Below are 14571 nucleotides of genomic sequence, written 5' to 3'. Positions count from 1 at the left end.
TCAATTCCTAGAATCCATGTAAAGTAGGAGAGAATGATTCTCCAAAGTTGTCCTCTGATCTTTACATATATAATGCAGCACCCTTGTGTACACATACATACACGACATACATAGGCAATAGTATATTTCTTTAATGAGGGAGAAATGAAGAAAGCAGAGGAAGCTAGTTCATTAATACCTTGTAAGAAATGCAGAAGGGAATCCTTCAAGTTGTAAAGAAAGGATACTAGACATATCAAAGCCATATAAGTACATAAAATTCTCCTATAACAATAATCACACAAACAAAAAACCCAGCATTAGTGTAATTTTGGTTCACAACTGTTTTTTATTCAACAGTATTTAAAATAGAAAAGCATAAAAAGTTATAAACTTGTTATTGGACACACATATGGTATTTGTGACATTGATAATGTAAGAAAGGAGGATACAGCTAAAAAGAGAAGTTTTGTATGTGATTGAAATTATTAGATAAGATTATTGAAACTTTAGGATGTTCCATGTAAGCTGCATTAAAAGCCACATGAACAATATGCACAAAAAGAAATTAAAGTAAATCACACAAACCACTATAAATATCAACCAGATGCAAATAAACCCTAAAAGAAGAAATGAAGGACCAAAAACTGTAAGACATAGAAAACAAAATGGCAACAGTGAGCCCTTTCCTTTAATAGTTACAGTAGTCACTTTCTCAATGGATTTAATGCCCTAATAGAAGATACAGCTTAGAAGAATACATTTAAAACCTAAGGATCAACTATATATTGTATACAGACTCACTTTAGAACTATATACACTAAAGTAGAATGAAAAACATGTCCCATAACACGAGTCACTCAAAGAGGGAAGTGGCACACAGGTGAGATAGGCATACGAAGGGAATACTGACAGAACTAGGGAATAAGACTGTTCTAGGGTTACAGATAGAAGTAAGGCAGACCAACAAGGGAAAGAACACTTGAACACTACCACATACTTACTATTTGGACATCATAACATATACAGAACACATACCCAACAAGCAGAATATACATTTTTCTCAAATATACATAGAACACTTTTGGGGATACATTAGAGCCACAAAGAGCCCTAACACATTAAGGGAAATTACAAACCCACAAATATGTGTAAAATAAATAGGACATTTTAAAATAACTAATGGTTGAAAGAAAAAGTCACCAGAAAAATTGGAACACTTGCTGAAACAAATGAAAACACAAAATAGCAGAAGTATTGTGATGTGACAAAAGCAGTGCTCAGACTCACAGCAATGCAGCATGGTCCTCAAATGACACGGTCCTCAACAGTCTAACCTTATTCTTCAAGGAACAAGGACAAGGACAAGTAGACAGATTAGAGCAGAGGGAAAGAGAAAAACACACATAATAAAAGAACCAAAACCACAAACAAACCCCAAACCCAAAGACTTTGTCTTTCAAATCTCAAAACTGATAAACCTTAGGTAGACTGGCTAGGTAAGAAAGGGAGAAAAAGAAAATCAAAATGTGACAATGGGCTAGGGAGATGGCTCAGTAGATAAAGTGCTTCCTATGCAAGCAGGACACTAGAGCTCAGATCCCCAGAAACCCACCCAAAAAGAGAAAAGGCTACATACAGTGGTGGGTCTCTATATCCCAGGACTTTTAAGAGGCAGAGATGGGGGATCCCTAGGGCAATATAACTAGCCAGTTAGGAGTTTGGTATTCAACTGGGAGACTGATTCAATAAATAGAGATAAAAGATGAGGCCTTAACTTCACCCCCCCACACATATATGTGCACACACCTGCACACAAGTGACTATACACATAGTGATGTATCTTTAAAAGGGTTGGGGACATCATGGCCAATTTTCCAAGAATGAAAAGCACAAAGCACTATAAACTATACCAAATCAATATAACCATTAGGTAATAGACAAAATAGAAAACCCACCAAATTTGATTCATGAAGAATTAGGAATCTAAATAGACAGATCTCTAACTAGTGAGATTACATCTACTCTCCAAGCCTTCCCAGCAAAGGAAAGCCCAGTCCAGGTACATTCTACCATCTAAACAACTAACACTATTCCCTCCTCCCCCACCCCTTCTTTTGGAGACAGATTCTCACCATATAGCCTTGGGTGACTTGGAACTGCCACACAGAACAGGCTGGCAAACTCAAAAGTCTAAAGGCAACAAACGCTATGCCTAACCAAATTAAAATTAATTCTGACAAATTATTCCAAAACCTTATAAAGGAGGGAGTATTTCCAAAGTACCAGCATTACACTCACAGCAAAACCAAACAAGCACTACCATAAAAGATCACCCTGCTACAACACTCCTTAGAGACAAAACCATAGCAAAATTATAACTAAAAAGCCTAACATAGGCCAATAGCTCAGCTGCTAAGACGGACAACCTGAGTCTGACCTCAAAACCCACATGGTAGAAATGACTGACATACCAAACACACTAAATGTAAAATTAAAAATTACTATCAAACAGAACTCAACAACACTTGAAAAGGATTATGTAGGAGAGATGGCTCAGTGGGTAAGAGCACTGGTTGTTCTCACAGAGGATCCTAGATTCAGTTCCTAGCACCTGCATGGCAGATGACAACCATCCTGTTAACTCCAGGTCCAGGGGACCAATGCCCTCTGATGGTCTCTATGGGTACCAGGCACACATGTGGTACACATACATACATACATACGTACATACACACATACACACACACACATACATATATGCAGGTAAACATTCACAAATATAAAATAAAGCTTTTCAAAAAGTATCTGATTCAAAAAATATTAGATACTATGTCATGATCAAGAAAGATTTACTGACAGAATGTTAGGATGACTTAACAGTAACAATGACAAAAATCTGATAGGTTGGAGAGAGCTTAGTTGGTAAAAGTAGATTGCCTTGCAAGCAGGAAGACTCGTGTTTGGGCCCCAGGATCTATGGGAAGTCATGTGTGGTGTACATTTATAATCCCAATACTAGGGAGGCAGAGACTGTGGGTTCCCAAGCCTCATTGGCCAGGTAGTTAAGCCTGTATGGAGGGTTCCAGGACAGAGACCCTGACTCTGAAAACAAGGTGGATGATGCCTGAGGAATGAGCCTCAGGGTTGTCCTTTGACCCCCACACCAATGTGCATGTATGCACCGACATTCAAGCATATGTACATCTGTATAATTAAAAACAAAAACACATACATACATCAGTGAAATACACACTATCAAGATGAAGAAAAACCAGTGATTCCAAATGATACAGAAAAATCATCTCATAAAATTCAAGATCCTGTCATAATAAAAACAAAAAATTAAAAGTAGGTCAAGAATGCAAAAGCCATACATGAAGGTCTCACATTATATTAAGTGAAGACAAAGCTTTTTCCTTAATCCCAAAAGTAAAACAAGGATGCCTACTTCATCACTAGTATTCAACCCACTACTAGGTTCTAATCAGGCAAGAGGAGGAAGTGAGAGGCATCCAAAGGGAAGGGAGAGTCAAATTACCAGCTGCACTTGTTCATGAACGAACAATGATCCTAAATGGGAATTAAGAAAATAATATATAACAGTATTACAAGGAATTAATATACTTAGGAATAAATTCAACCAAGGACTCTAAATGGAAAGACACTTGTTTAAAACCAGAAGACTTAACATTGTTAAGACTAAGTACTGCCTCAAATGGCAGATCTAACACAGTGTCTGTTAAAATCCACTGATGGACACAGATAAGTCATACAAAACCTCCAGGAAGCCCAGAGAGCCAAAACAACATCGAATGGAAAAGTGGAGGGGACCAGCAAGATGGTTCTCAGGTAAAAATGTGCAGTGCAAGCCTCATGACCCAAGTTCAAGCCAGAACTCAGGGGGAAGAACCTATTCCTGAAAGTTGTCCTTTGACTTCCTCATGCAGCTGAGGGACATGCATGCACACATTCATACACTTTCCTCCTTAATGTCAAGGAATCCCAACAACCAAAACAATATTAAAGAGTAAATAAATCATATTATTTGACTTCAAAATTCAATATAAAGCTCCACTAGCAAAAACAGGATCATGAGGATAGAAAAAACAAAAGGCCTAGAGCAAGATACAGAAATAAACCCTCATACTGTCAAATAAATTTTGATAAGGGATCCGAGAGCAATGAAAAAGGGTCAGTCTTTTAATAAATGACTTAAGGACATCAATGATTTTATCCACAAGAATAAAAGTAGGCCTTTTACAACATACAATTATCTCAAAATGGGTCAAAGACTTAACACAGAGGGCCAAAGCTACGAAATTCCTTTTAAAAAAGCTCTAGGCAGAAGTTTTATAATATTGGATTTGGTGATACCAACAGCACAGGAAATAAACTACGTCAAAATTAAAATGAGTTTTGTACTAAAGGACATGTTGTGCAGAGTGAAAAGAATGAAACTATTTGTAAACCATGCATCTGACAAAGCATCACCCCCCATACACAGAAACAGGCTGGTGAGATAGCTCAAGTGGTCAAAATTCCTGCCACTAAAGTCTGGCAACCTATCTTATCCCTAGAACCCAAGTAAATAAAGGTGGAAGGCAAGAACTCCGGGAAAATTGTGATTTTCCATATGCATACCACGTACAGGTGCCCCCGCCCACAACAGATTAAAAAGTAGGTTCCTAGGACAGTCTAAATTAGAGGCAGAGAGCAGAATGGAATGTCAGAGCTGGTAGAAGGAGTAAGGTGGCAGTTGTTTATTTTGAGGGCAGGATCTATGCAGTCTTAGCTGGCCTGGAGCTCGCTATAGACTAGGATGATTTTGAACTCAGAAGTTGTCCTGCTTCTGTCTGCTTAGTGCTGGGATTAAAGACATGCACTACTATGCCCAGTACAGCTAAATTTTGTATGATGATTTCTAGAGATTGCTTATACGATGTGAACCCAGCCAATGAACCTAAATTGTACAGTTAATAATGGTTAAGATACAAATCTTTTGCCAAAAGGAAAACATTTTACAAAAAAACAAAAACGAACAAAAAACCCAGAGCATTCTATACAAGAGGCCAAAGTTAATATGGCCAATCCTGAGACAAAGTGTCTCAAGTGGCCTAGGCTGGCTTTGTATTTGCCATGTGGTCAGGCCAGGTTGGCAAGGTGACAGGCCAGTTACCTGTGGTACAGGCTTAGTGCATGCTAGGCAAGCACTCTACCAACAGATCTGCATTATCCAGTCCCTAAACACCAAGAGGTGTGTTTAATTCTCAAACAGGGTTTCTCTGTGCAGCCCTGGCTGACCTTAAACTCAATCAGTAAAGCAGGATGGCCTCAAACTCAGCGATACACCTGCCCCTGCTTTCTGAGTGGGGACTGAAAGTGCAAGGCCTGGAAACAAAACATGTTTCTAAGAGAAATATGCTTAGAAATGGAGCTTAAGAAGAAAGGTTGTTGATAAACTATGCTCACATGCTTGGCAAAAAAAAAAAAAAAAAAAAAAGAGGATCATGTATAAAGAACATAATAAAAAACGTGGCACACTGAAAAATGTTGAAGGGTACATGGGAGCTAATTCTAGTTATCTGGAAATAAAATAAATGGAAATTATGAAGGCAATGAATGGGTCAAGCTTGGGATGCCCACCCAAATCCACACAGCAAAGGTAATTTATAAAGGAATTAGCATTTTCCCCTTTAAGTAGCACAGAGCCACTCCTATCTCCTTGAACTCCAGGGTGCGGGTTTATCACCTGCTGGTTATTTTTACTTGCATAAACAATATGGTGCTAAGTGGAACTCATACCAAGACACCAAAATGCAAATAACTCTTTTAAACACTTGCTTTTCACTTTCAGAACTGTTTTGATCTCATTAGAGGCTTTTGTTTTGGTTAATGAAATTAAACAAAACCAGAGGAAGTTTGCCACCACCCAGTGCTTAACTGTTCCTTTGTAAGGTCTTTCTGTTTCACATTCCATCTGCTCTTGCTCTTGGGTGCTGAGTGTACTGATGGGCTTTAAGAGGCTCTTTTCTTTCTCTCTTTTTTAAACACAGGGTTTCTCTGAGTAGCCCTGGCTGTTCTCGAACTCATTCTGTAGACCAGGCTGAACCACAAACTCAGAGATCAGCCTTCTTCTGCCTCCCAAGTGCTGGGATTAAAGGTGTGTGCCACCACACCAGGCTTAAGAGGTTCCTTAAGAGTGTTTTAGTTCATGAGGTCCACTTTCCTTCAATTGTCCAAAGGCCATTGTAGGCAATAATACTCTATTTTTAAAATCAAGGCTCTGGTTTGTACCCAAAGAGGATTATGGTAATTAGTGGGTTACTGATAAAACTTTCTTGATCTACAGAAATCTCTCATGATTTGTAAGAATTCTCAAAACCGAATAAGTACAGTTTCTCCCTTTTCTATATGTCCAACTGCTGTAATTGAGTAGTTTCTTAACCTTTTCTTCCCATATCTTAACTCCCCAGATTTAAACAAACAAGTAAAACATCCCTAAATAGAGAAATAAAAAGTATGCTTGTTGTACTTCAGCCTCAACTGCGATATCATCTTTATTTGAACAGGGTCTTTCTGAGCAACTCAGGCTGTTGGGGGAGCTCACAATACTCCTGCCTCTGGCTCCCGAGCGCTGAGATTACAGGCATATACAGTGGTATACAACTCAATTCTGATACCAATGCTTAGCATCAGTGCAAGAATCGACAGCTCTAGGGATCAGATTTCCTCCACAAGAAAACATGGGCTGCAAGTGATATCTTTAGACTATGAAAATTCCAGGGATGCTATAAAGAGGCAAGTTCCCAAGAATTTCTTGGTTTAAAACTTTGCTGAACTTGGAAAAGCACTGTCTTTCAATAAAAGACTACAGTTATGACTGATCTTATTAGAAAAAATACAAATTAAGCCAACCAGGTCAACGAAGACTCAGGAGTAGAATGGAGGGCAATGCAGAACTTCTGTGCTTTTGTTCTCCTGGCGCATCAGCATAGCTGCAGTATCCAGAGCATTTAAGAGTCTTGCCATGTAATCCAGGCTAGTCTTAAACTCATGATTCTCTTATTTCGACATCAGTCTCCCAAATGTTGGGATTATAGGTGTGCAAGGCACCTGGCTTATCCAAAGTTCTTTTTTTTAACTGGAGCTTCAATACTGAGGCATGACTGATTAATCAAACAGGCAATGTGACTAGGCCAGCATATTTCTGTCAATCAGTCATTAAGTGAACTCAGGGCCTTACAATGAGCCAAATCAAGAGTATAACAAAGATACTTCAAAGAACTAGCTTTTGATCTCACAGAGAATATTCTCTAAGACAATGATGAGACAACCCCCCAAAACCATAATGAAATTTTATTACGTACAGTTGATAGAAGCAGGAGTAGTAAGTACTCTTCTGTACAAAGCAGACAACTGGTCTTAAATACAACAGAGAGAAATGTTAGTCCTACAACAACAGATGATACAAATGGAACCATTGAGAGACACACTAAAACATTTAAAAGCATCTTCTTTCTCGATAGTCCACTGTGCATTTTTTTAGAGATGGGGACACGTCCCAGGCAAGGTCACAATGGCATTTTATTGCCCTCGATGCTGATTTTCACTGCATGTGCAGATCTGCTTTTTTTCCTGATATCTGTGAACTTTCTCATCTGTTTATCCAGCCGACTGATACCTTTCTTGGAGGTTGCCTGAAACTAAGATTGGGGAAAATTGAAGAACAAATTATTGAAATATGTAAATCTAGCAGTCAGAAGAGCCTGAAATGTAACAATAACCAGAACATGCTTTAGTGACAAGAACAAAGTGTTAGGAAAAAAACTATTGAATTCTCAGCGACGATTAGCTGGTTATTGTCTGTGCTTTATTTTTAATTTTGCCACAATCCACAGAAACTTCCCAAATGACAGAAACTACAATCTTCCCAATCTCATCACTGACATCTGACTCTATGGGGCTAATTACCTGACATACAATTTCAAACAATTCTAGTATTAAAAAACAAAAACCAAAGACAAATTATTAGAGAAAGCCTTTAAACATAACCAGCACAGACACACTCTTGGGTGCTGAAGTTCAAGACTCAGCCTTGGGGTGAGAGTCTCTGCTGTGCCTCAGCAGTGCCAAGAACTCTGTCAAACTGTACTGGCCGCTGCCACTACCAGGACATTCCACCTGCTTCTACAGTTAAAGGCTTAGTTGGGGTTTTTTGTCGTTGTGCTTTGTTAAAAACAAATATTTAAAAATATTTCAAATAATACATGTCTTACAAAGATGTGGTTTCAGAGGAACTGACAGCTTTTATAAAATAAATCTGAAAAAGCCTGCTGCTGATGTCGAAGACCAGCGTGAGTTCTTGCTGACTACATTAAGAATGGTGACAGTGATGGCTTGAATGAGAATAGCAGCCACAACCTCATGTATCCGAATGTTTAGTCGCCAGGTAGTAGAACTGTTTGAAAGGATTAGGATTAATTAGGAACATGACCTTGTTGGAGTGTGTCACTGCGGGTGGCTTTTGAGGTTTCAAAAGCCCATGCCAGGTCCAGTCTCTCCCTCCCTCTCTCTGCCTGTGAATCAGGATGCAACTCTTAGCTCCAGTGCCATGAGTGTCCCATGCTCCCACCATACCATGCCCCCGACGATAATGGACTCACTAACCCTCTGAAACTATAAGCAAGCCCTTAATTGCTTGCTTTTGTAAGAGTTGCCTAGGTCATGATGTCTCTCCCCTACACTAGAGCATTGACTATACCATAGTAAGTAACCTTCCCTGCTGGCTACATTGCTATATGGGCTGCAGTGGGGTAGTGGGGAATGGGGAAAAGCAAAAAATATCATCGATGGTTTTACCCAACGTGAACACCGCATGCTACAATACTGACTTGCCAAGCAAGATGTGCCCACTTGGACAATAGCGGCATGACTATTATGAAGGTAACCAAGATGTGCCCACTTGGACAACAGCGGCCTGACTATTATGACGGTAACCAACCACTTTCTTGTTAACTTTTGAGCTTGCTCTACAGGAGAATTCATGCTTGGTACTGTGAGCCTGACCAAAAGTCATAGCTTGGGGGCTGGGGATTTAGCTCAGTGGTAGAGCGCTTGCCTAGGAAGCGCAAGGCCCTGGGTTTGGTCCCCAGCTCCGAAAAAAAAGAACCAAAAAAAAAAAAAAAAAAAAAAAAAAAAAAAAAAGTCATAGCTTGGGAGGTCATAAGCCCTAGGACCCTACCATTATTGTGTTGCTATACATGTTGTCAAAGTGTCTTCAAATATTCATGGTTATACCTGTACATCAGCCTTGTTCAGAGAAGCTTCTTTCTATAGTGGGTAGCAGTTAGTGTAGTTGAGTCATAATTAGTCAAAATACTAAGAATAAGTGATTGTTCAGTTGTCAGCCATACATGGGAAACCTGTATCAACACCTCACAAGGCTCAGGGAACACAGAAAAGGAGGGGCTGGAAAATGTAAGAGCCAAAGGATGGGGAGGAATACCGGGGACTGCTGGAGTTGTGGTCATGAGCTCACCGCAGCTATGGTTACCAACCCAAAATTAAGCCAACAGTCCAGCACACGGCATAAACTGGATTCAATGAATTACAAAAACTATATATAAATAAATAGGAGATAGTGAGATGGTTCAGTGGGTCAAGGTACTTTCTGCCAAGCCTGACAACCTGAGTTTGATTCCCAGAACCTAAGTGGTAGAGCAGAGAACCAACTATGAGTAGTACTCTGACACCCATAGGTGCACTATGGCACACAAACCCAGAGATATATAAGCACAAACACAAACACATGTATACTGAAAACCAACAAACTAAATAGGAGAAAATATGAAGGTAGGAAAAGTACATGGGTATTGAAGGATAAGGGAGGAGATATTGGGGAGGGCAGACAGGGCCAAGTTATGCTGTATACACACATGTAATTGTCAAAAAATAAATAAAAGACTAAAAAAAAAAATAAATAAAAATGATGACAGATTAGAGAAGACAGGTGCTTTTCTTTTACTTCTCTCCAAATATTTACTACTAAATTACCTCCAAAGCTATAATCTCAGAAACACTAAAGGTAAGCAAGACCCTCTAAGCCTTCTTCATCCATTCACAGACTTAGCCTCACCATAATATGAACAAACTTGCTAATAGGAAAATATTAGCAAGGAACACACTTTCTATGGCGTTCTTCAAGTTTTCTAGGAATATCCCAATTCCAAATGTGGCACTAGTACTCTCAGCAAAAAAATTCAGTTAGATGAGAAAGTTTTATCCCCAGCTTATCATTCCTAAGCTGTCCTTTTATTTTGTACAAGGAGTTGGAGGCTTTACTGCTCAAATCTCTGACAATTACTCACCTCCCTGAAGCCCCACACACCAAGCTAGATGTCTCTTTGTTCACTCCCAGGATCTTCCCTTAATAGTCTGAACCCTCTGGATCTGTTTGGCATTAGCACCAGGGATACCACCAGGCTGGTGCCAGACTGCTCCTGCTCACGACTTATACCTAGTTCACAAATTTCTCAATGATTGGAGTTTCACTACAGCCACCCAGAACCTAACATGCCAAATCCAATGATCTTCATTTCCTCATTCATCAACTCTGTACATTCCTATGGATATTAGGAAAGCCATAATGTTTTATAAAGAGGGGGAAAAAAAAGACCCTTTAGAAAATTAGCAAAGAACATTTGCTAAAAAATAAATAAATAAGGGGGGGCATGCACAGCTACATGACAACACATAGTAAATCATTAAGAATGGAGTCAGACGGAATTTTGCCATATTAAAACCAAACCCTCAAACTCAAGTTAGAAAAGAATATAATCACATTACATACCAAATTTTTTTAAAAGGCTAATGTTCATGCATGCATTAAAAAGGAGCCAAAAGCTACAATCCAAAATGTTAACTTATAGCAAGAGTACAAGTTATATTAATTCTATCTGTAATGCCTATATTTTAAAACTTTATACAAAAATATGCATTGCCACCACCATTTTACTATTATTTTTTAAAAAAGCTCCATCATTCACAGGCAGATGGATCTCTGTGAGTCTGAAGTCAGTATACTCCACAGAGCAAGTTTTGGGCCAGCCAAAATATTGTCTCTCAAAATAAAGTTTTGTTTTTGTTTTTTTTGTTTAAGACTTATTTACTTATTTTATGTATGTGAGTACACTGTTGGCTCTCTTCAGACACACCAGAAGAGGGCTCTGGATCCCATTACAGAAGGTTGTGAGTCACCATGTGGTTGCTGGGAATTGAACTCAGGATCTATGAAAGAACATAGTGCTCTTAACCACTAAGCTATCTTTTTTTTTTTTCTCTTTTCTTTTTTTCGGAGCTGGGGACCGAACCTAGGGCCTTGCGCTTGCTAGGCAAGTGCTCTACCACTGAGCTAAATCTCCAACCCCACCACTGAGCTATCTTTCCAGCCCCCAAATAAAGACGTTTTGGGACTGGAGAGATGGCTCAGTGGTTAACAAAGAGAACATTGACTGCTCTTCCAGAGGTTTTGAGTTCAATTCCCAGCAACCACATGGTGGCTCACAACCATCTGTAATGGAATCTGATGCCCTCTTCTGATGTGTCTGAAGACAGCTACAGTGTATTCATATAAATAAAATAAACTTTTTAAAAAAAGTTTAAAAAAAAATCAGAAATAAAAATATAAGTATTTATTTATATAAATCACAAAGACTACTACATATCCCTTAAAAATAAATCTCCCATGCAGATTAATGAGGAGAAATGAACAAAAGGACATGCCAGTCTGGCTGACAGAGCTTAATTTTGGCAGACTAGATAAATATCAGCACATTATGATTGGAAATGTAGGAAGTGAGCTTTCCTTCACTGGAGGAAAAGAATATACAGCTCTCCTACCCATTCTGCCTACAAGGATATGGGCTCATAAAAGCAACAGACGACAGGCCCTGGGAACATGGACTGTGCTTCCACAGCAAACCCGCCAACAAACTTTTATTACATTTTCGTGGCTTGTTACTGCCAACTTCCAAACCAAAAATATTAGGAAAGGAAATATAAATAAGGTGGCTAAAATAAGGGAGGATATAGTGAGAAAAGATAAGCAGGTTCCAAAAAGAAATGAGTATGAGAAGGAATATCAAGGAGAAGTGGCCATCCACTTAGATATGGAACCTGAAAAAAGGAAGTCTGTGTGGAGGAAATATCATCTACCTAAAGCCCATCTGCTTTAGTAGTTAAAAGCACACCATGGCAGGAACATAAAGGAACTGAAAGAAGCCTAGGGAGAAGCACAAAAGGCAGCAGCATACTGTGCCAAGCAGTGGGGGTAACTCTCATCTCAGTGTCACTGGCTTATGACCAGGTGAGGAATACCTGTGGAATATATCTACATGTCCACTAGAAGGTGTTAAGTAATGGGTCCTTGATGAATGCTACCATGTCACTGGCTAAAGGAAGAAGTCACTTCTCGTGCATCAACAAACCACTAAGGCAGTTTGTACACCTGTAATGCAGACTGTGATTCTGGGGTAAAAAGGCTTTCTCAGTTGGGCAGTGGTGATGCACGCCTTTAATCCCGGCACTCAGGAGGAAGAGGTAGTTGGCTCTCAAGTTTGAGGCCTGCCTGATCTACACAATGAGTTCCAGGACAGTCAGGGCTACACAGAGACACCCCGGATTTGGGTGTAGTGTGCTCTTTTTATAAAAATTGGTAATAATCAGAACAAACAAAATGTTTACTAGGAAAGTCTCTATTATTACTGGTATAGAAGGGGACCCGAATGCCAGCGCCTAAGGATTCAGGGGCCTTTATGATTCAGGATGCTGGCCAGGATTATTTTTTTCAGAAGCTGATTTCAGGCCAGGTGTTTTTTGTTTTGTTTTTGTTTTTTTCTTTGCCTAAGAAAGCACATACTTGTTTCCACTCTGCTGGCAATTCAAGCCCATGCACAGCTCATGCTTCCTTGGGAATACCTCTGAGATACACACTGTGGAAGGGCCAGGACTACAGGGGCATTCTGTTGCCTTCGATGCTGAACTTGACAGCACGGTGCATTTGGCTGAGCCTCTTCTGCTCTGCAAACCGCCTCTTATGCTTTTCCAATCGACTTAGACCCTTTTTAAGAATACCAGGCTAGAAAGAGTGGTTTGATGGGAGAAAAAGATTACCATGAAACAACATTTGTGTAATATCTTCATTGATGACAGGGAAAGTGTCTAATGTATCAATTTCACAACAGAAATGTTTAAGCAGATGGAAAGAGAGGTGAGGATCCAAGAAAGCAGGTAAATTCTATTTCTCATGATTCTTTAAGTGAATAAATAAATAAATACCTAAGAGATGCCAAAACAGATCTCTGTGAATCAAGCTTAACTGCTATAAACATTATTAAACACAAGGAAAGGGAAAACATTCAAATGCCCCTGTTCTTCCTCTGCTCACTCACCCTGGATGACTCCATTTCTACATTCCACTTGGGCCTGACAACATAGTCCTTGTTTGATGGCATTGGGACTCTCGCACGGGCACAGAAGCCAGGATCTCCAGGTCTAAGAGCCCTGAGGAAGGGAAGAAAAACCATATACTGCTTACTTATCTGGCCATAGCAGAGGCTAAGTGAGATTTCACCCTTTTATTCCCCTCATTCAGTTACAATGTTTCAAATCTTAACCACAGACCACCTACCTACCCCTCATTATATGGCTTCTCGATGGCAATTTCCTCTTTATTTGTATGAATTCTTGCTTCTCCTTGGCCTTAGATGTTCCCATGCTCTGTCCTTTCCAAGGCTAGTCTCAAGAAAATGTTTTCTTAAATTTATGTGTCTGAGCATTTGCCTTCATTTATGCATATGCACAAGAAAAAGGAGTCAGATCTACTGGAGCTGGAGTTACAAACAATGTGAGCCACAATGAGTGCTGGGAATGGAATGTAGGTCCTCTGAATAATATAGCAAGTGCTCTTGAGCCATCTCTCCAGCTCCAGAGTATTCCAAATCCTAAGTTTTCTAACTAAGTCTTAAGAGTTACAAGGTGATAAGGAAAAAAATTGGGTTGTCAAAATAATCCCTCAAAGCTCCATGTATCCCCACAGTTTCCCACAGTTCCATGAATGCCCATAGTTCACTAGGGTTTTACATAAGCAACTCATACATTTCCATTTATTTCTTCTTATAGAAAACTTGTGAGGTCACTACAAACCCCGTAGCAGCTATATGAAGTAACGGAGACAGATCCCAGTGTCTCTCTCAATACTGACTTTCCAAACTGTAGCATATTGCAGTCAGGACACTGATACGACCTCTTTATCTTATCTTCTTAGCTTCACTCAGTGTAAGTTTTACTTGTGCTTATCTTTAGTTCTAGGCGACTTTGAAAATAACCATGCTACACTAAGAGCACAATTCTTAGTGAGTCAAGCCTCTCTGTCAGTGTCTGAGCAGTTAAGCCATTTGGTCCTATGGAACTCCCTGTAAAGGCATGGTGAGAGTAGACACACATCTCCTGAGAGCAGGGAACAAACATCAGCTCTCATCTCCAGGACCTGTTTCAGGATGCACTGACACATCAGTACCAGCTCCTCAGCTA

General features: G+C 39.6%; 2 protein-coding genes across 12 annotated transcripts in view; one reads left to right on the top strand and one right to left on the bottom strand.

Annotated features, from left to right (window-relative positions):
• The window catches only part of LOC120098222 (uncharacterized), a 702255-nt gene that overhangs the window by 595106 nt on the left and 92578 nt on the right, over nucleotides 1-14571 (top strand). The window lies entirely within an intron of this gene.
• The window catches only part of Iws1 (interacts with SUPT6H, CTD assembly factor 1), a 42209-nt gene that overhangs the window by 3702 nt on the left and 23936 nt on the right, over nucleotides 1-14571 (bottom strand). For 4 of the 9 annotated variants that reach the window (XR_005496012.2, XR_005496013.2, XM_006254574.5 and 1 more), the window contains exon 13: nucleotides 13431-13542. Coding sequence is in view for 7 of the 9 variants with exons in the window: in XM_006254574.5 (XP_006254636.1) it covers nucleotides 13431-13542 (112 nt within the window). In the remaining 2 variants the exon portion in view is untranslated. Of the gene's footprint in view, nucleotides 1-308; nucleotides 7686-12957; nucleotides 13118-13430; nucleotides 13543-14571 lie in introns of those variants that run through there. The other 5 variants (XM_006254573.5, NM_001398635.1, NM_001034918.2 and 2 more) reach the window with 4 other exon arrangements.

This window comes from Rattus norvegicus, chromosome 18 (assembly GCF_036323735.1).
Source record: "Rattus norvegicus strain BN/NHsdMcwi chromosome 18, GRCr8, whole genome shotgun sequence".
Taxonomy (NCBI): Eukaryota; Metazoa; Chordata; class Mammalia; order Rodentia; family Muridae; genus Rattus; species Rattus norvegicus.
The sequence above is the reverse complement of the archived record's forward strand: the minus strand, read 5'-3'. Positions and strand labels throughout refer to the sequence as shown.